Consider the following 20,899-nt stretch of genomic DNA (forward strand, 5'->3'; position numbering starts at 1 on the left):
CACAAAGAAAACGGCGGCCGTTAAAACCTATGTCTAAAAATGTATAGTTTCATGCATCTGTTAAAACACTCAACTTCAGGTACATGAGGCGCAGCTTGAAACACTTCCCGCAAATCGAGCTGCCCGAGATTCACAGAATTTACAGAAAATGTTACATTTTTGTGATTTATATCGTTATCGGGACGACAAAATTCTTATATCGGGATATGAGATTTTGGTCATATCGCACAGCCCTAATCTGACCCTATTAGCAACAAAATAAGGGAGGGATTTTATGACTTGCTGGGTCATAAAATGAAGTAGAAACCTGGACAAAATTTTCACATTTTTTCTAATGAATTTCTAACAGTTTAATAATTTCTTACTTAAGTGTGGCTAAACAGAGGCATCACTAGAAATTTAATAACCAGCACTGATAGCAATAGAATCTCGATACCTAATGTGATGCTACAATTAAAAATAAAGAGAGAAAAAAATTAGGATGTGAACTGAAATGTTTTAGCCCACTAATGCTACTACTAGATATAACATTATTAAATTAGGTGAAGAAGCCATTCTTAAGGAAGTGAAACAGGGAGAAAAGGCTGAGGTATAGTTATTTTATTTTAATTTGTTAGTCATTTTTATTTTTTACATTACATTATTACATTAAGTTACATTACGTTAGCTTAAGCATTTATAGAGTTATTCACTGCAAACATTTTAGCCCGTGGTGCAGATTTGATTTGACGATAGCAGTAGTCTTCCATACCCAATTCTTTCTGCCGTTCTTATTGACGAGTCGAGGCGCAGCTATCGCGGCAGTGACACTATTCGCCATCTTCCATGTATAGTTTTTTCTTGAGCTTGTAGGCATTCTTCTTAAGCATGTAAGGATAGATGAGCACGTGCATAGGCATGCGCTGCCCCCATCAATCAATTCTGGACGAACTGCAGCCTCGGTGCATGCACTGTCAGAGGTACTGATGGCACTAAAGAAAATATTTAGTAAGTAACATTTTCTGAATTTTAGATTCAAAAGCAAAATTAAGCTCTGATTACCTCTCTGGGGCTAAATATGTACAATGAAGCCATTTATCAGGCAAGCAATCCACTTTAAACTTTAATGCAGTATGAATTTTAGCTTCTTTAGAGAATAAAATTTGTCTACTGGGAGAAAGACGGATTTCATCACTTTGCCCCTGTGATGAAGCTAGTGTCACATTAAAAGTTGTGAAGGAGCAATGGAAACTCAATTTCGCACTTTCCAATTCTTGCCATACATTAAAAAATTGCAAATTGAGATCCAGTCAGCAAGTTTTAACGCATGCTTGAAGGGGGGCAACTAATGAAACTTAAATCCTCTTTTGGTATGTGTGAATTACTATATTTAAATTACACGTGATAATTTATAAGAGTACAGTTTGCCAAATGCCAAATTCAAACAGAAAAATGTAGAGTCACATCACCTCACCTTGAACCTGGCTTCATGGTTCTCCTGAAGAGCCCTGCTCAGTGTTTGATCTTCAAAGGTTCCTAGAACAGCACCTTTGATATGCAGATTGTCCCTCAGTCTCCTCTCTACTCTTTTTTCCATGTAATTAGACAACACTACTGCCTGCTGTGTCTTTCTTTCTCCTGAGAGGTGTCTGTAAACATGTTTTTTTTTGTTTTTTTTATTTGCAGTTCTTAAAAGCTTCCCTGCCTAGAAAAAAAGGTAAAGGGTTATTTCCGTTTGAGGGGACGGCAACATCTTGTGACCTTGATTGATGGATCCACGGGCAGCACAGAAAAATAAGAATGCGGCTAATATGTGAGAACTACAGTAAGATAAAGATATATGAGGTCTGTGTCTGAAAGGAGCTGCTAGACCTTTGTGAAAATCAAAGACTGTCAGGGCACATTGTTCATCCACTGCAGTGACAAATTTGACTGTAATTCACTCTGAAATTTTCTGGAAATCTTGTACCTGTAATGTGGCCTGTGTCAGTTCTTTCGTCTTTGCTCGTCTGAAAAACGTCCTTGGAGTATTTGTAGATTTATTATGCCTGCAACTGACAGGACCTCACCTACTGGTTACGGAGACACAGATTTGGTACTCAGTACAGCACTTTTATATCTCAGCCCTCCTGCCTTCCTTTCCTTTGAGTTAGACTCACTGAATAGTGAAGTTGGACCAAAGACAGCTAGATGTAATCTGCTGCAAACATGAATTTCCTACATCCCCACCTATTCCTTTTACTCGTCCATCACCTGCTAAATTCAGCTCCCTCATTTTTGCCATTGTCTTTGTTTCTGTCTCTCCTGCCGAGACACAATTTGCATGATTAGTTACTTTGTTCAATTAATTGAGTCATTGGGGAGATAGGCGCCAGAGTTTCTTAATCCGTGAGAAGATGATCGGCAGCTCCTTCCGTGTCCTGCTCTCTCTTTTTTTTTTTTTTTTTTTGCTCGCCTCTGCCTTTAATTTTTATCTCATCAAATAGACAGTTGCCGTTGCAAGAAGAGGAAAGTGAAATAAAATAACTCATGAATGAGGGGGGAAAAAGGCCAGATGTGATGTAGAACCATCAGCCCTGGCATGCGGGGAATTTTATCATCAGTTTTTTTTGGGAAAGTCCACATTTCTCATTTCTTGTAGGTCCTTGCTGCTATGCGCGCATTGTATTCAGCCTGTGTTACACATCTGCGCTGTAACTCAAAGGGGACAGCAAAGGTTTTTTTTGGTAATGAGAAGGAAAAAAGGCTTTCTTGTCCCTCAATGGCAGCAGGATGCTGGGTCAGAGAGAGCTCTACAACTTTAGCAAAACTGATTTGATCCTTGCAACAGAGCATAGTGACAAAGCACAATGATTTATATTTCGTGGCTTCTGCATAATCCTACAGATTTATGTTGTGGGCTTCGGTTTCTGTTTACTTCAACTTGGAGAAGTCACATTACTTCCATTAGTTTGCCATAGTCTTCATCTCTAAATGCTACACTGCCCAGAACACAGGGTAATCTCTTATTCACTATAATTTAATGCAAGTATTAGTTGTGCTGTTGTCACCAAATTGGCATCAGACATGAAGACTTTGAGCAAATTGCAGCCAGTTTTTACACCCATTAAAGTTCTAAGACAATATTTGCAGAACTTGAACATTGTGTTTTTTAAAAAATCTTCAAAGACTGAACATTTGCATCAGACTCATATCTACTTTTTGGTGCTAATTGGGAAGTGATAGCATGCAGTGTGACTGAGATGGTAACTGAGCATGTAATCATTGTCATTGTGAGCCTGGCATTACCATTTAGCTCGAACATTAATCCCAAAATGCAACAGCACTGCTGTAATCTATTAGTTTTCTTTCTTTGCTTTTGTTTGCAAAGCTCTTTTTTGGGCATTTTTAATAGAATGCTACTTTCATTTCCTCTGTTCTTCACTCTTCACACTTTGCTTGTACCAGCCATTGCTCAGGTAGAATTTAATGACAAATGAAGCCTTGGAGCATCGTTAATGCAGAAAGCCGACTTAATTTTGAATGCCTGATTTACAGCTGTAGTGACAGTATCTGAAGGTTCTTATGGGTAATGGCGCCAGTTGTTAGGACAAAAATACGGGCTCTTTATCAAGATGCTCTCTTGAAATTATATCTTGTCAAAAAAACAAAATAAGCAGCAGCTTTACTTGAACAGCTACTAAATAGGATGTTTGCGAATCTCTGAATCTCTGCCTGTTTATTTTCAGTCTTTGTATGGAAGAGTACACATGTAATGACTGCTTCATCAATTGTTGTTTTCTCAATTATAGCTTCTGTGCCGCACCACAGCAGGCGTCCAAACAGGTCATTTGCAGCTACGGAAACCGACAAAATCAGCTGTGTTTTGGTTGTTGGGTTTTCTCTTAGTGCTGAAAGGACATTTTGCCCAAGCACAAGGTAGTTTGACATGCAAATTACCACTTTGTTGCTGTGTTTGTGTGTGCGCGCTTTAAAAGGCATGACTCACTTCAAGTGTATTTTGGTCAAAGGAGCTTGTGCCATATTTCTGCTCTCATTAAGGCTGTAAGCTTAATGAGTAGCTGGAATGCAGGTTTATCTTAATTAGCACTGATCACACTGATGGATGTGACTAATCATATATGTAGACAATAGTAGTTACCCCCCATGTTTTAAAGAAAAACCTGTACCAAATGAGCTGTTGAAGGCTGGAGGGCTGAATCGTCACCATACCGATAGCACACAGAGACGGCTGATGGGAGCAGTACATCGCAAAAGGCAGTTTTCAGGAATCTGCCAATCTTCCAGCACTCTTCCCACAGTAATACAGAAAGGTTCTTTGGCTCACTAAGACAGACTCTTGTCTCTGCCTCTCCAAGACCTTGTGTTGACCCCTGCTACCCATGCCTGTTAGCTCTCCTCTTCCTGAAGCCTGAGGCTATTAGCTGGTTTTCTCCTCCCTAAGATCGAGAAAGGAGAAAAAACGGTACACTGTCTCATTTTTTACGACGCAACAGAAAGCTAGAGAGGCAGAGAGATTAAAGTCTGATTTGCTGGCTTCAACAGGACGAGCAGATTTTCGTCTGTTCCAGTAGTACATTCATATTCTTCTCCTTATGTTTCTTTCTCGCCTCTGCCTTTAATTTTTATCTCATCAAATAGACAGTTGCCGTTGCAAGAAGAGGAAAGTGAAATAAAATAACTCACGAATGAGGGGGAAAAAAGGCCAGATGTGATGTAGAACCATCAGCCCTGGCATGCGGGGAATTTTATCATCAGTTTTTTTTTGGGAAAGTCCACATTTCTCATTTCTTGTAGGTCCTTGCTGCTATGCGCGCATTGTATTCAGCCTGTGTTTTTGGGTCTTGTCAGTTTTCGCAGGAGTGCTTTCTCATTCCCAGTCATTCCTGTACAATATGCTGCCATATGGCTTAGTTTATAGCTGTGATTTATTCAGCGTCTTGACTTCCATTGCTCTGCGCTTATTCATCCCTTGCTAATGAAAGAAGGGGAAGAAATAAGACTTGTGAAGCTTTCGTTGGCGGCACAGGTGTCAAATAGAAAGGGCCCCACAGGTGATGCTCAGCACTGAAATGTCTCATAATGAGCTTCCTCGCAGTGCGCAGAGACACAGGAAGAAATATGGGCTGTGAGAGAAAGTGACGGATGGCGAGGTGGGTTAGATATCATCTTGTGCGAGTTCGTGTGGAAGGAAAGGGAAGGTGATAGAGGGAGGGAAAGCGAGGGGGATGGGAACAGACGAACAGACACATTGAGTGATAGGGTGAGACCGAGGGCGGAACAGGAGGCATGAGCAAGAGTAGTCTGAGGGAGACAGAGATGTAAGGCAGCAAATGAGACCAATAAAACACATGGGCATGTTCCTTCAGGGAGTCACGGATCCTTGTTTTCTTGACAGAGGAACACAAGTCTGTCTTTGGCGATTACTTATGCTTCGTGCCTCTGTCTTTCCATTGCAGTTTACATCCAGAGCCCTGTTTTCCCCCCAATTCCTAGTCAGTAAAATTGTAGCATTAAATTGTTATTCATACCTGGGTTATGCTTGTTTTAGTATCTACAGACAGACAGGCACGCGCCGTCTCTTAGAGATAGAGAATTGGAGGCTAGCTTAAATATATCTACAATTAATTTCAGCACTGAAAGACTGAAATTGCATTATGTGTACATTTGCACAGCTGCAAGGTCAGACCCTTTTTTTTAAATTGTTGCCCAGGCTGAGCAGACCTTCTTTATAAGTCTTTCAGCATCACGGAGAGCTCCACCTCCAACCATGGATGACCAAGCTGCAGACTGAGCAAGTGAGCAACCCGAAACTAAGGAAAAGAGAAGAACAGAAAAAAAGCACTGAGCATCTCATTCATACTAAAATGACTTTTTAGTCCTACACAAACTCAAAGTGTTCTGCTAAAAGTGGATGATCTTGGCTCATGGATTGCAATCAGTTCCCTTCAAGTCCACTTCCCACATACAGAAGTGACGATGCAAACATGAAAATATGTCATTTTGCCTGCTTATAGGATCCCAACCGAAGCTTGAAACAGTGCTACAGCATTCTTACAAGATGCCAAAACAAATTCTGTCCTTAAAGCAAGACCACATTATTATATTTGAATAATCAAGATCTTTAATAAATTAGTGCAACTGGGCAACTGTGGCTAACAAGCAAGTTGTCAAACAAACGGAACGTCAAAGGTTTGTCATGTCTCAGATTTCCAGATCACTACAGAAATGTGCACACTAAGCTTAATTTTTCAATAAAAATGTCTGGCATTTTTTCCATGTCTTCCTCCCCTCACCCTAACTGGTCACAGTGTCTGCCCCTCCCTGAGCCTGGTTCTGCTGGAGGTTTCTTCCTGTTAAAAGGGAGCTTTTCCTTCCTACTGTTATCAAAGTGCTTGCTCATAGAAGTTCATAATATTGTTGGGATTTTCTCTGTCCTTCAGTGCACAGATTTGTTATACAATTTATAATTCAGCCTCTAAATTATTGCATTATTTATCAGTTTACACATAAAGAATTTCTCTTTACTTACCTAGTACTGATACTGCAAATAAAAACCCCAAAGTGGAAACTCATTGCAATAAACCCAAATACCATTGTTATCACAGACATCCATGTGAGAAAACCTGTGATCACTGAAATGCATTTGAGTGCACCAGTAATTTTTTTTATTTGCCCCACTGCATAACCGCAGTTATAAAATGAGCTGTGAATTGTCCACGAATGAAGGAATTGGCAGAGAAATTGAAGAATTGTTTTAATTCGTAAAGATTAAATTACAAAAAACACATGATGATTAAACAAAATAACTAAAAGTCAATTAAAACACAGCTGCAGCAGTACAAGGGCCTACAAATAACCTTTGAACTACTAATCAGGCGTCATCCTAGAATCTAGATGTGAAACACAGACAGGCAAGAGGAAACTTGGCACAAGGGTTATCAGTGAGAATCAGAGTTACTGTGACAGTTTGAAAAGCAGAAAGGACATTGCATAACATCAACCATACTGGACAGCATCCAAGAAAAAAAATCCCTGGCTTGTTCTTTGGCACAAAACTATAAGATTAAACTTCAATTAAAGATTAAAGCCTGATAAATATTCAGAATCTCTGCTTTAGTCAGATCGGACTAAGATGAATTTCTGAGTCTCAGATGAGGTAGAACATGTTTGACGTAAATCTGGCCAAGGACTACTGCAGTGAATTCATAACCCTGATAGGCACAGAGGTGGGAGTGTGACCATACGGAGAACCATAAGGACAGAAGGTGCTTCTGAGATGGCATTTCCACATTGCACCATGAATGCCTGTGGATGTACCAAAGGTCTGGCTAACAAAATGACTTGGCAGAAGACGAATGCTCTAGCATAATAACCATCCAAAAACACAATGCCAAAACTACACCAGAGTTCACAATGAAGAAAAAAAGTGCGAAAAAAAGGGGAAAAAAAGAAATATGACCTACCAAGAATGTTGCTTTACTTGAACCCAATGAAACACATTTAAGGTATTTATAGTAGAAAAATACAACCTTCCAGCAAAAAGGAGCTGAAATTGTCTGAAATGTACAAGGTTGAGTTTATTGTCAAAAAACAAATGTGAACATTTCAAGTATTTGAAAAAATGAAACATATAAATGCTGGCAGAAGAAGGTGTATGGATCTTTGTTGAACTGCAGTGTTTAACACTGATATAATAATTCTGAGCCATTAACTGTTAACTCTACATATGAACAAATGCTTCAGTATTATTCAGTAAGTCAATAACATATCCCTAAGATGAAGAACAGATGGGATGTATGAAGATTTAGTTGGTTGCTATTTTCTTGAAAGAAGGTCCTGAACTTGATGAGATCCTAAAGAACATGGTTCTCTCACCGATACAGGTAGGTTTAATACTGGGAGAGTCATTGTCAGAATAACCGATTGTTGTGTTAATGAAACACCTGAATAGATGTACAAGTGTTTATATCTATTCCCAAACACGTCTTCAAATGCCATGTTTTGGTTCCACAAACAGTTCATATTAAAAAGATGTTAAATTCACTAAAAAATGTATTACATTCCAAAAGGTTGATTATAACAATGGTATTTATCCATGAAAAGAGCCTTAAAATGTTGAATCAAAGAGTGTGCAGTTTTTGTGTTAGTTAACAGTTGAGGTTTGAAAATGTGGTTTTGATTGCTCCACTGGACTCTGCTTGAACCACACATGTACTGACAGCTTCAGTCGAAATAGGCTAAGGCTCTTTTAGCCTTCAGCACTGGCGATACCTGTCAGGGACTGAACAGCATGGATTTGACTGTACTGCATATAAACCATGCTGAATCAAAAATAATGGCTCACAAAAACAGAGCTGTCAGAGATTTTTTTTTTTTATCACTTCAGGTTTTAGATGCCAATTATATTTAGTTGGGCTGTTGTGGGCTAATTAAAGGTTTGGACCTGATCTCTTTGTAAGTCAACCTTTCAGGTTGATGAGCAAAAGTGTAATTATCTCCAAAGGTTACCATCATGGTCAATCCTTGCATACTCTGTCAAGTATGCACACTCACACACACACTCACACTCATTTGGTCATGCAGCTTTCTGTAAAAAGTCTGTGTTTTAGCATGTCTAAGTAGGCAGCATACAAACAGACCAGGCTTTAATCCTATTTCTCATGAGAGCAGCCTCTGGGAGAAGGAGGCAAGAGTTTGCCAGCAGCTTATTTTCACCCCAGTGCAATTCCACTCCTGGGGATTGGGGTGCTTCCACTTGTTTGGTGTTGGGACGAAGGGGGGCAGAGCAGATGCATAAATTATTTAGGCAAATGTGTGTTGCTGGAGGGGACAAAGTGATAGTGAGAACACGGCCGCATGCAAAAAACAACAATTTGTCAGAAAGTGCCTTTAAAGTGATCTATGTACCTACAAGGCACTTAGCCAAGGCTCTTCACAATGGGGTGTGGGTTTATCCTCTCAAGGGCGTTTGCTGATTGGTGCATTGTTCTCAGTCGTAAACTTGTTGTGTCCTGCCAGTTAGGAAATGGCCTTTCTAATGCGTTGCTACTGCTGAGCATGCTGATGCTCATGAACAGTTGTGTGATATCAAGGACAATATTAAAAAAAGCACTTGATGGGATTTTTTTGTTCCGCCTTCGGTTAGACTATGGAAATTTTTTTCACTTTTCGCCTCAAGTGATCTATTTGCTTCACCCTCCTTTATGGTTTTTTATTCATTTTTAGAAGAATAATAACCTCAGAGTGGGATGAGATTCTGGAAAGCTACTTTTTATACTAGACCTCACATGAAAGTGTTACGTTAAGGTGTTGTAGCCTCCCTCACCTCAGAAATATCACCTCATATCTGCATCCATAAAGTTCCTGGACTGTTTTCCTCATTTTTCCGGTGTTTTACTTTGACCAACTGGCTCGTCTCCCAGAAGCCACTCAGACTTCACAAAATATGAGGACCTTGCAGCACCCTTGGCAATGCACAGATACACTGCAAAAACTCAAAATCTTACCAAGTATATTTGTCTTATTTCTAGTCAAAATTATCTCATTACACTTAAAATAAGACACAATCAGCTACAGGGCAACATTTCAGTAAGCTAAAGGAACTTGTTTCAAGACAGTGAATCTTGAAACTAGAGAAAAACTAGAGATTTTTCACTTGTTCCACTGGCAGATTTTTTCACTTAATACAAGATATTTTAGCTTAAAATAAGTGAAAAAATCTGCCAGTGGAACAAGTGAAAAATCTCTAGTTTTTCTCTAGTTTCAAGATTCACTGTCTTGAAACAAGTTCCTTTAGCTTACTGAAATGTTGCCCTGTAGCTGATTGTGTCTTATTTTAAGTGTAATGAGATAATTTTGACTAGAAATAAGACAAATATACTTGGTAAGATTTTGAGTTTTTGTAGTGATATGGAAATGTCTGCATCACTGACTGGCTGGATCACAAAACCTCTACGCCTGATAGTAAAAAGAATTTTTTACGGAAAGCACGAACAGCCGGCTATAAATCAAAGCCCTCCTAACTTTCTGCTTTTGTTTTAGTTCTTCTTTTAATGTTTACTTATTTTTATTGTTTGTATGTTTTCAAGGATTTTCTTGTGCCTTGCAACGACAATTTTGTTTTGTAATCTTTCCAGTGCACGGCAGCAAGGTCTCCAGTCTTGCCTTTAGAAAATTGGCTCTCGCAGTGCACCTCGAATTTAGTGAGTCTACTCGACGGTACTGCAGCTTTTTCTAAATGTCGCATGAAAAGTTCAGTTTTGCAGCGGAAACAGCACAAAGCTTCCAAAGAGCTTAAATTGATTTTTTAAATCTCTGTATTATGAAGTACTTTTATGCTCCCTTGTGCTCAGCCATGGCTTTGAACTGTGTGCCACCATCACAAGCCGTTGCTCGATGTGAGGATGTTTGAAGAAAGGAAGTTATTTCACTTTCATGGGCACAGTTTTTGGCTTTTAAATTAGGTTACACCGCAGCGTAGGAAACGCCGACACTGAATGAATCTCTGTGATATCCCGTATACTGCATGATAATATTCAGAAGCGAATATTGATTTATTCATACAGAGAGTAAGATAACTTCCTTTTCAACAGTTATGAGCAGATAGCAAAACAGTATCTGACACAGTATAATTAAGTTGCCAGCAAGTATAAGCACAAAATTAAAGGTTTTCATAGAAAATAGTATCCCACCGAATACAGATACAGACATAATGGAGTAGTTGCTTTCTTAGGAGAGAAAGAAATCACACTTCTACCATTTGTGCTGTAATCTGGCCTTATGTCCTCTATGTTTTCATAGCTGGGCTTGCCACATAGAGACAGACTACAATTAAGTCTGGTCCACACCTGAGGGGAAGCAATACACAGCATTTCACTGACTTTGTGTTGTATGAAGGTGCCTGTTCATCTTTTCTGTCTGCAAGCAACAAACTGAAAAGTGCCTGAGATTTGCAGTGTAGTGGAATGCACTACCAAGAGGGTAAACAATCCAGAACTAAGTTTTTATGAACTGCTGAAACCACACAAACTTTTCTGGAGATTGGCGTATGGGGGGAAAATGTGGACTCCTGTCAGTCAGTATTCTTACTTGTGCTGCAAGCTATTGTCAAGTCAAAAACACCAATGCAAGTTTTAAGCTATTATTGTCAGGAATCGCTGTGCGGCAGGCAGGAGTTGGACCCAAAATGCAGGACTCACAGACTCGGGGAGGTGAACTCAAAACACAGCTTTATTTGCTGGGAGAACAAACATACAAACTAGACTAAACTGGGAAACCATAAACTAAGAACTCACAGGGAGACACAGGGAGATCCACACACAGCATGAGGGACGACGTCACGCTGAACAGAGGGAGACGCAGACAGAAATACACAGAGGGTAAACGAGGAAAGTGGGAACACACGGGGAACACAGGTGACACTGATAATCATAACGAGACAGGGCGGGGTGAACTGAACATGACATGTACGGGCGTGAGAGTCACAAAGTAAACAGGAAGTGCACAGAGGTTCAGACAGGAGGAGAGAGAGCACGGGGAAAACACAGACATAACGGGCTGGGGAAACATGAAACAACCACAAAGGGAGACGAGGGCTCATAAATACACAGGGCACACAGGGGGGAGAGAGAGAGCACGGGGAGAACTTGGACATAATGGGCAGGGGAAACATGGAATAAAACATAAGGAGAGACGAGGGCTCACAGATACACAGAGGGGCACACAGGGGGTAAAAGCCATGAAGGGAAAACACTTAGGGAACAACACAACAGGGCAACTCAGAAAACATGGCCTAAATAAGGAACAAAATACAAACATACAAGAAAACTAAGAACACTGGGCCAACATGGCCCAGGACCATGACAATTATATTGTTGTAAGTTAGGCTAAAGCATCTTATCTGTATTATATTGTGATTTTGATAAAGTCAGAAAGCTGTGAGCCACGCAGTTATTTTTTGCTGTTGCTTTAGCTATAGCACAAAGCACAAAGCTCACTTTAGCACATAGCTAACTAGACATGTAGTGCTAAAGTAATCCCCTGATAGAATAAAACCTAATGTTTGTAGGTATTTTTTGTGCAGCTGTATTTCAGTTCGCATTGTTTTCAAAGTATGACATGTTACAACAGACCAGAGTGAACACAATAGCAAAAATGAAATCATGAGATTCTTTTGAGGTTTACAGGACATGTGCTCGCTAACCATGTGGCGTTAACTTGTTTGCCATTTTGGACGTGTGACAATCATGTTGGCAATTTCGGCCTAGACACTGGTTCATTACACTATGTCAACCATTAATTAAATGTTTGTTCCCCCACCGGTTGGTGAGTAGTTGCTGGAGGTTAATGGCAGTTGCTGGGAAATCAGTTGCAAAAGCACCATTCATACAGGCCATAGAGAGAAGTCAGCCACCACCTAGCAACCATCAGTCACTAGGAGAAAAATGTGCATATTTGCTAACTAGTTGGCAAAAACATCCTTGGATTTGCTTTAACTTTCAAAGTTTTATTGCGAGTCGGTTAGTAGTGATTGAGTATTTGCAGTGTGTGCACAATGTCATGCAAGAAATGTGTATAGTTAAGTTCTGTACAATCGGTCGAGACCCCAAATAACAGAGCTTTAAAACATTTTTATTTGATGTTGTTAATTAATTTGTTTGGTCGTGTTTCATTTAAGCTCAGTGTGAGAGTCTCTGCTGCTGTTTTGTTGTGTGTCCTCTGCTGCAGAGGAAGAGGACGAGGCAGCCCACACACAGCGTGTTCTGACCTAAAATTCCTGCAAAGAAAATTTGGACCACACATCACCAGACAAAGAAACAGATGGATAGTTTTTTTTGTTTTTTTTTAAGAAAAATACTTAAAACTAAAATAAAAATACTTAAATTACACAGTTACAATAGGTGTTCTGTATGTTATTTTAATCCACAGTAAAAACACCCCTTTATGACTGATGACTGAAGACTTTCGCTTTGTCTTTTTACAGACATAAACATGGCCGGGGAGCCCAAGCCATACAGGCCCAAAGCAGGCTCCAAACGGCCGCTCTCAGCTGTCTACAGGTAAGATTTGCCCTTCTTCCAGCATGTTCCTCCTCTGGAAAAGTTTCTTATCATTAATATTAATCATCTTTCACATCCTGCTGCTCCAGCTGATGTAAATGTGCAGTAATATTAAAAATATGAGGATCCCTATTATGTTCGCTTTTTTCCCCCTCGTTCTAATTGAGTTTTAAAACGTCGACTGAAGTTTTTTCAGCACAAGTCTGTAAATCTCGAAGGAGAAACTGTTGTGTAAGCTTCATTAAGCATGACCCTGATTCTCTGCCCCGCACACATCTCCTGGTCACAAACAGATCAAAGCTGCGCTTGTTTACTGCAGACTAATGTGATAGAGGTTTAGGCATGTTTTTTCTGGGAAAGTGTCACTGGGACGCTTTCCTTGGCAAAGCTTATACCTTACACTTTTGTGAATTGTTGGTTAGTTTGTTCTTTTTTTTACAGTATTATTACACTAATTTTATTAGTCTTTGCATTGTTTTATCATAGAACCTCATTTGCAATTTATATCTGCATGAGTCGGGTGTAATATGGTAATTATGGAGCAGGATCCGGAGAAGCAAAAACCAACACTACACTGTTCTAAATCGAAATAGTAATGCATTAATCATTAATACATTAAAATTCCTGCGAGAATAGCAGCATTTCAAAACAACTCCTTTTCATCGCTGCTTCTCTTTATTTTATTGCTCTCCCTGAATTCTAAATCAGTTGTCATCCTGAGCGTGCCACATCGATTTTCAGCTCTAGGGTCTTAAAAACTTTTTTTCTTTTTGACTCTGACTGTATTGGCTCTCTCAAACTTTTTGTTGATCTTTTCTCGATCTGTGGTCTTTGCATGTCAGCGTAGCTTAGGCTTACTGCTTAACCTGTGATGGGCTGTAGGCGTCAACTAGAGCATGTCCGTTTGAGTCGGAACAGTTTGTGTTTTATCTGCTTATTTTTGACAGGCTTGAAATGGCTCCTCTTATCATAATCCATCGCATTCTCTCTTTCTCTGTCTTTCTCTGTGCCTTCCTCCCCTTCTGTCTTTCTAATAGTGGTTATGAATTTGATTACGAGTACTACAGGGATGATTTCTACAGCAGGTAGGTACCATTCTTTTTTCTTTTTTTTTTACCAATATGTGATCAGATGTAACATTTCAGAACATTATACATCACATTATAATTTCTATAGACTCAGTTTAATTGTAACATCTGTCAAGCTTTGCATTCTCACATTAATGTGACATTAGAATGTCACATTAGCTGTGACATTCTCACTATTTTGATGTTGGTCACGAAAACTGCATTGCTCTGTTACATTGTAGAGGTATTTACAATTTCAGTTTGAAATGCATTCATTGGTCACCTTTAGGTACACCTGTTTAACTACTTATTAAAGCAACTTTCTGACCTGGGTTCAAGCTATGCTTTTCTTTCACCCTAAATACTGTATTATCAAATAAAGGCTAAAACTTCCAAAAATAAATCTTAAAAAAATTGTGTGGTTGTTGGTGCCAGATGGGCTGGTGCATGTAATCCCTGTAGAAATGCTGATCTCCTGGGATTTTCCCAAACAACCGACCCTCGGGTTTACGGAGAAGGGCCAGAAAAAGAGAAAATATCCAGTGAACAGAAATTCTCTGAAAATGCTTTGTTGTAAAAAGCAACCAAGCTTCAGGCTCACTGGAAGGCAACTTTAACTCAAATAAACCCTATTTACAACCAAGATATGCAGAAGAGCATCTCTGAATGTACAGCACATTGAACCTAGATGCAGGTGCACTACAGCAGCAGAAGACCACACTGGGTGCCACTCCTAAGATCAGGAAACTGAGGATATGGTTCTAACACACCCACAAAAACTGGGTTGTAGAAGATTGGAAAGTTGTTGCCTGGTCTGATGTCTTGATTTCTGCTGCAACATTTGAATAGTAGGGTTAGAATCTGGCATGAACAATGTTCAACCCATGAGTCCATCCTGCCTTTCTCGTCATACTTTAGGCCTGAGCATCACTTAAATGCCACAGCCTACTTGAGTATTGTTTATGACCATATAAATGTGTAGAATTCAAAGCTTTGCAGAGCTGTTTTTCTGTGATAATAATTACTATTCACATCTCTTCTGCGTCTTAGCAAATGGGTAGTAAAACAGACTTTGAGACACTTGTCCTGCCTATTAAATTCTATTCACGTTCCCAGACAGGTACACTGAAATAGTCGAGTTGTCGTGCAGACTGAACAGATCAACATGCTGATGAAGAAACACTTGTTTTGTCTCACATTTATCCACCAATGATCAGAGTGCTTATCTGCAGAGACAGTTTCTATTTTCTAAATGTCAAACTTCACATTGAGAGCTGTGACAATCTGGTGTCACCAGGAACAGTCAAAGCTGGCACTTTTATTTGACATTAAGCACCCTCTCAATTTCATCCTCTTATATATGTGAAGGGATTATTTCCATGCATGCAACACACCCTTTAGTGGAACAGAAATGGGGATCTCAGGAAAATTGAACTGGAACATCTGTCTTTTGTTTTACCTGTGCTGTTTGAGAGAAGGAAGTCGAGTGATCCATAGCAAATCTGCCTTCTGATTCAATACTGGAAATAGCGAGAGGGCTGTGGAAAGAAGCAGTGGTGAAATAAATCAAATAACCCTTTAGATGAACATTTGCTGACTGCTATAGGGCCTATGGAAAATGCGTAAGAAGTCAAGTGTAATATTATAGGTTTTTCTTCTCTTGAGGCTTTTTGACTACCACGGCAGAGTGGCCCCCCCACCCAGAGCTGTGATCCCGCTGAAACGCTCCAGGGTGCTCGCTCCCTCCTCCCGCCGTGGGAAGACCTCCTTCCCCATCAAAACATCCTCCTCTTCCTCGTCTTCATCCTCCAGACCTCCCACATCATCCTCCGCCGGAGTGAAATGTACGTAACAAAGGTGCTCTATTGCTCGTCTTGTGTTTACACTGGACCTGTCAGATTTTACTTTATTTTTTATTTTTTTATTTTTTTTACAGAGCACAGCCTAATTACGCTAATGGTATTCTGTCCCTTCTGAATCTGACGGCTTAATGCACATCTCAAAACCATGGCTCAGAGAATAAAGAGCAGTGGCATAATTCAGCTGTGCTCCTTGCGAAGCGCCACTATAAACAGCTATTTAATTTCACTCTAGCAGCTCAGAGCGAGCCACGCTGCAATGTAGAGCAAAACGCAAATATAATCCCAGCTTTCCAAGCAGTACCCATTCAGCAAACAGTGCTATTCCTGTCACCCAGCATCCATCTGGATCCCGTTTGGTGCTCTGATTAACTGGTGATGCACTATAACGTCCTAAATGTAATTAAAGTGAGATTGGGGCCATCTCTGTGGAGCTGTGGTCAGCTGTGTTTCTCTAAACGTTTGTCTCTATCCGCAGCCTGTGTAATTGGTTACAGTGTTTGTTTCATTGTTGCCTGTCTAGCCAGTGTTATCAGCGAGAGCAGCTTGGTAAGGCCTGTCAGGAGGACCCAGCTGCAGTTGGTATTACAGAGAAGAGCAAAAAAAGAGCATCTCCCATCCTCTTTTTGGACAGAGTCAATGAATTCTCTTCTCTGTCTAAGCAGTGGTGCTGTATGTTTGGGAGACTAATTTGCCCCTGCCAGGACCATGAAAAATCACTGTTTGTATTGATTGTGGCCCAGATAGATTGGACAGAAAAATAAGGTTAGGCTGTCCTGGCAAAATGGTGGGCTAGTGTGGGCAGCTTGAACCACTTGGGCTACTTTACTCGGGGTGGGTTGGGGTGGGAGACAGTCATCAGATGACTGGATTATGAGGATACATGTGTTTTAGGGAGGTCTTTTCACACTTTTGGGTTAACTAATTCCATAACAGAAACCGCAATCTCAAGTGAAAAGTTAAGCTTTAAAATATTTTGTATTTCCTACTTTAATAACTATTTAATTATTGGTATTTTTCTAGTATTTATTCAAAAAAATAATCCATTTAATTTTTTTGTTATTTTTCGTATTGAAAATGGCATTGATTATTTTTCTGGGTAGTGGTATTGAGTTTAAAATTATGTATAATAATAATCCTAGTTTGTGCAAATAAATCAAAATGAAATTTGTAAATCCTGATAATAAAAAACATGTAGCAGCCTGGTAGCTTTTAAAATAGTAACTGAAAAAAATAGTAAGCTTCAAATTTCAATCACGTATACCAAAGATCAAGAGAGTGGTGAATACCGTGATTTCGACTTTTCTACTTTTTGGATTTGAAGCTGGGGAAGCTCAAATCAAGCCCTTTATTTGTATACAGCCATGTTCACCACTGTCAAACAGTGTTGGACTGTTGGATGAGTGAAAATGACCACAAAAGGCACGGCGCTGCCCTGAAAACCTTGCGATTGCTTTTGTGATTGACAGATTTCCACTGTTGCCCGTAGTTTGCACAGAAGATGCCAACTTCTCTACAAACACTAGCTAATTACCCTGTTAGCAAAGTGAAATTTAAAATGGAAAGTGTTCAACTTCACAGTAAAAGTTGTGCCTTTCGTTTGCAACCAACACCTTTCAAACTACAGATAACCATGAGAATCTGCTAGTGACCAAAACAATCTTGCAATTTTACCTATTGACAGTCAGCAACCTTCAGAAACTACTCACCTGGTCTATAGACCTGTATGACTGAGGCATAAGAGGATAAGGCATGAGGTGAGAGGAATATTAAAGTGTCTGGATTTAAATTCTGTGTATATGCTCTTCAATTTTACAGTTAAAGGATGTAAAGAATCACTTATAGGTGTCTCACAGTAGGCTGTGTTGCTGGCAGAAGTACGACCCAAACTCGACGGGGTATACTAAAAGCTGGTTTTATTAAACTAAAACAAAGTACGAAATACAAGAATACCAAAACTAGGAAAATCAAACATTTGTTTCAGTGAGGGACACAACCACAAGAGACGACACAACAAAGAACAAAAGGATACTCCGACAATGTATACGCACCAGGTAATTAGAGAGATGGGAAACACCGGGGAACACAGATGAATGGAATCAGACTAACGAGACGAGGGGAAGCAAAACTTAACACAAGAGACAAGAGATGAAGGACTATCAAAATAAAACAGGAAGTAACAAACACTCAGACCAGGACTGAGACATGGGAACTTGACAGTGACAGGAGATAAACATGGAGACATTAAACACTGACTGAGGAGATAGAAAGGAAACACAAATGATGCTAACTAAAGGTTACACACCCTGATGAGGAATACAGACTGGAAACAAACAATCAGAATGAACGTAATCAGACAAGAAACATTGAACAATAAATCTAGATAACAAAACTCAGATGCACCACAGATTAAAAAAAAAACTCAATAGCAATGATACAAAAACCAAATGTTACAAAAATAACCTTGTTGTTAAGTGTTTGGAGTGTACTGATCAAAGCAGGCTAGTACAGCAACAATGTAATCAATACAAAAACTTCAGCAAATCCTGTTCACTACAAGTCACATTATCATTGCATTACATTGCGAGAGCACATTGCAGATTTTCTTAACATCCCATAGACACATGAACCAAATAATCTAACATTTTAAACTATATTCCTGCTGTTTCATTTTTTTATCACAATGCGTTTTGCACAAACAAATCCCCAAGAAACTGGAGCTGCTGTCACTGGAGGAAATCGTGTAATCACTATAATAAACCTTATGTTGTCATGTAGCGCGTGTTGTCTGCGTTAAGAAGATATTTATAATATTTAATAGGCACAGACATTTGAAGGATTAAGGCTTGATTGGCTGTGCTGGCGACAACTTGAATGAATGAAGCCTTTGGATTCTGTACTGTGTTCATCTTCCACTCTCAGCCCTCTCTTCTAAAGCCACTCTTTCTTTCACTGAATCCAGCTCCTCCAATGGGAATAATTTCAGGTTTTCCTACCCTTTTATAAGAACACACTAAAAATCTTTGGGTTTCAGACTGTCGTTCTGCCTGAGCAAGACATTTCAGAATGTCACCGCAGTTTCTAGTATCAGGGTTTTTAATTAATTCTTCTTTGTGTTCTATTTTGCATGTAAAACTAAGGTTAAAAAAACAGCTAGTCTAAGAGTGACAGTGGGAACTTACACTGCCGAGAACAGCCAAAATTGTGACACTTTCAAACTGAACACTTTGGGTGAGGATTTAACTGGATACCATCCTAAATAATTAAACAAACCAAGCACCAAGTCCATGTGGGAATGTACATTAGTGAGTCAAAGGAGCTTGCAAAGAAAAGCGTCTGGACTTCTTTAAGTTACTTGAAGACGTTTCATCTCTAGTGAAACACTACACTAGTGAGCTTACTTCAGTTTTACTGAATACTTACAAATATGTGGTTAAAAAGAGGTACATGTGTTCCAGAAAAATCACTGTTTTCCAGTATTAAAACTAACGGATTATGTCCTAAAACCCAGTAAATGACATCAGCATCACCAACCCTAAAACTCTTTGTCCAGTTTAATCTTCATAGACCAGTGATTCAAGAGAGTCTCACTATCCCCAAGATAAAACGTCTGCCGTTCATCATGAGGTCCTAAAATTAGACCCATTACTCATTCCCTAAATCTTTCCTGATGCTTATTAAATAACAATGGCTTTTTTCCCCAGCCTTTTCCTTTAACTCCAGCTATCTAAAGATGCTGCGCTGATGATACAATGTTGGATTAGGACGGGCATGTTTTCTCTCTGCAGTTTATGCGCCTGATAGCACAAAAGGAAAAAAGGCCTGGAGGCCGCGATAAATTAGAAACTGTTCCACATTTTCTTATCATCAAAGGACGACGAGAAAGCTGCCCAGAGTGAGCTCAGATAACGTTGGAATAGGGAAGTGAGTGGTATATGTGTGTCTAGTCATCGATGTTGGTTTGCACAAATGGAAGGAGGTAAAGCCGAGAAGGAGATAGAGATACCTCAGTTTGTGCCCTGTAGAGATATGATTGCGTATCTACTGTTCCCCCTTTTTTTTACATTCAGAAAGATCAATTTTCTGCTCTTTCACAGATTTTAGGTTGCTTTACAAAACAAGATGAGAATAGGTGTTGGGATTTCCTGACACATTACTTATTTAATGCTTCCAATGTGTCACCATGGGCTCTCACTCTTTTTCATGGACACATTAATCATACCGCGTCGATTCAAAGAAAGCACACAATGACAAATATTGTGTAGTGTGAATTGGATCCTACTGGAGGGAGAGTTGTAGTGTTTGTTTTTCAGCACGAATTCTGGTGACAGATTAAAAAGTCTTTTTTGGGGGGAATCTAGTTTACCACGAGGTAAAATGTCAGGATTTTGTATTTTTTGTTATTATCACGCACTGACATCTTCTCTAAGTGTAGGTGTTTATGTTTTATGCATTAGTTCAGATCGTTCAAAGTAGCTGGTAGACTGGATGGGCTTTGCGTTGTGATGGCATGTGGGCGTAAATGTACATCACAGGAGCCAACTTAAAGAGCCACATGCAGACAATGACAACCAGACAAGCTACTTTTTGATTTAGCGTGCCTCTCCTGTCTCTGGTTTTTCCAGCTGAAGCTTTACAGGAATTCGTGGGTGTGTTTACAGAGCGCTCATCCGTCCTCTTTCCAGCCCTGACAGAATCTGATAGGTGTCAAAAAGAATTTTATGTTTTCTTCTCAACTTCTGGTGTCTGTTTTTTCCCCCCCTCCTCTCAAAAGATGACACATTTCAGCTTCAGAGGGGTAAGGAATGAGATTATCTTATTACTGTTTGGTCTAAATTCTTTAATCTGCTCAGTTCAAGCTGCTGAGGAGTACACCCTCATTTCAGCAGCCGTGAGACGGACCAGATTGAATTGGTTATGACGTTGAGTTTTT

The 20,899-nt window shown here is 39.6% G+C and overlaps 1 protein-coding gene across 2 annotated transcripts in view; it reads left to right on the plus strand.

The window, feature by feature from the left end:
* The window catches only part of ralylb (RALY RNA binding protein like b), a 127,745-nt gene that overhangs the window by 90,714 nt on the left and 16,132 nt on the right, over positions 1–20,899 (plus strand). For both annotated transcript variants that reach the window (XM_086306625.1, XM_086306623.1), the window contains exons 3-5: positions 12,965–13,040; positions 14,078–14,125; positions 15,773–15,951. In XM_086306625.1, the coding sequence (XP_086162751.1) occupies positions 12,965–13,040; positions 14,078–14,125; positions 15,773–15,951 (303 nt within the window). The remainder of the gene's footprint in view (positions 1–12,964; positions 13,041–14,077; positions 14,126–15,772; positions 15,952–20,899) is intronic.

This window comes from Aulonocara sp. 'chitande type north' Nkhata Bay, linkage group LG9 (genome assembly GCF_057382095.1).
Source record: "Aulonocara sp. 'chitande type north' Nkhata Bay isolate Kocher_YH1m ecotype deep benthic linkage group LG9, A_spYH_male_GT1.1, whole genome shotgun sequence".
NCBI classification, from domain to species: Eukaryota; Metazoa; Chordata; class Actinopteri; order Cichliformes; family Cichlidae; genus Aulonocara; species Aulonocara sp. 'chitande type north' Nkhata Bay.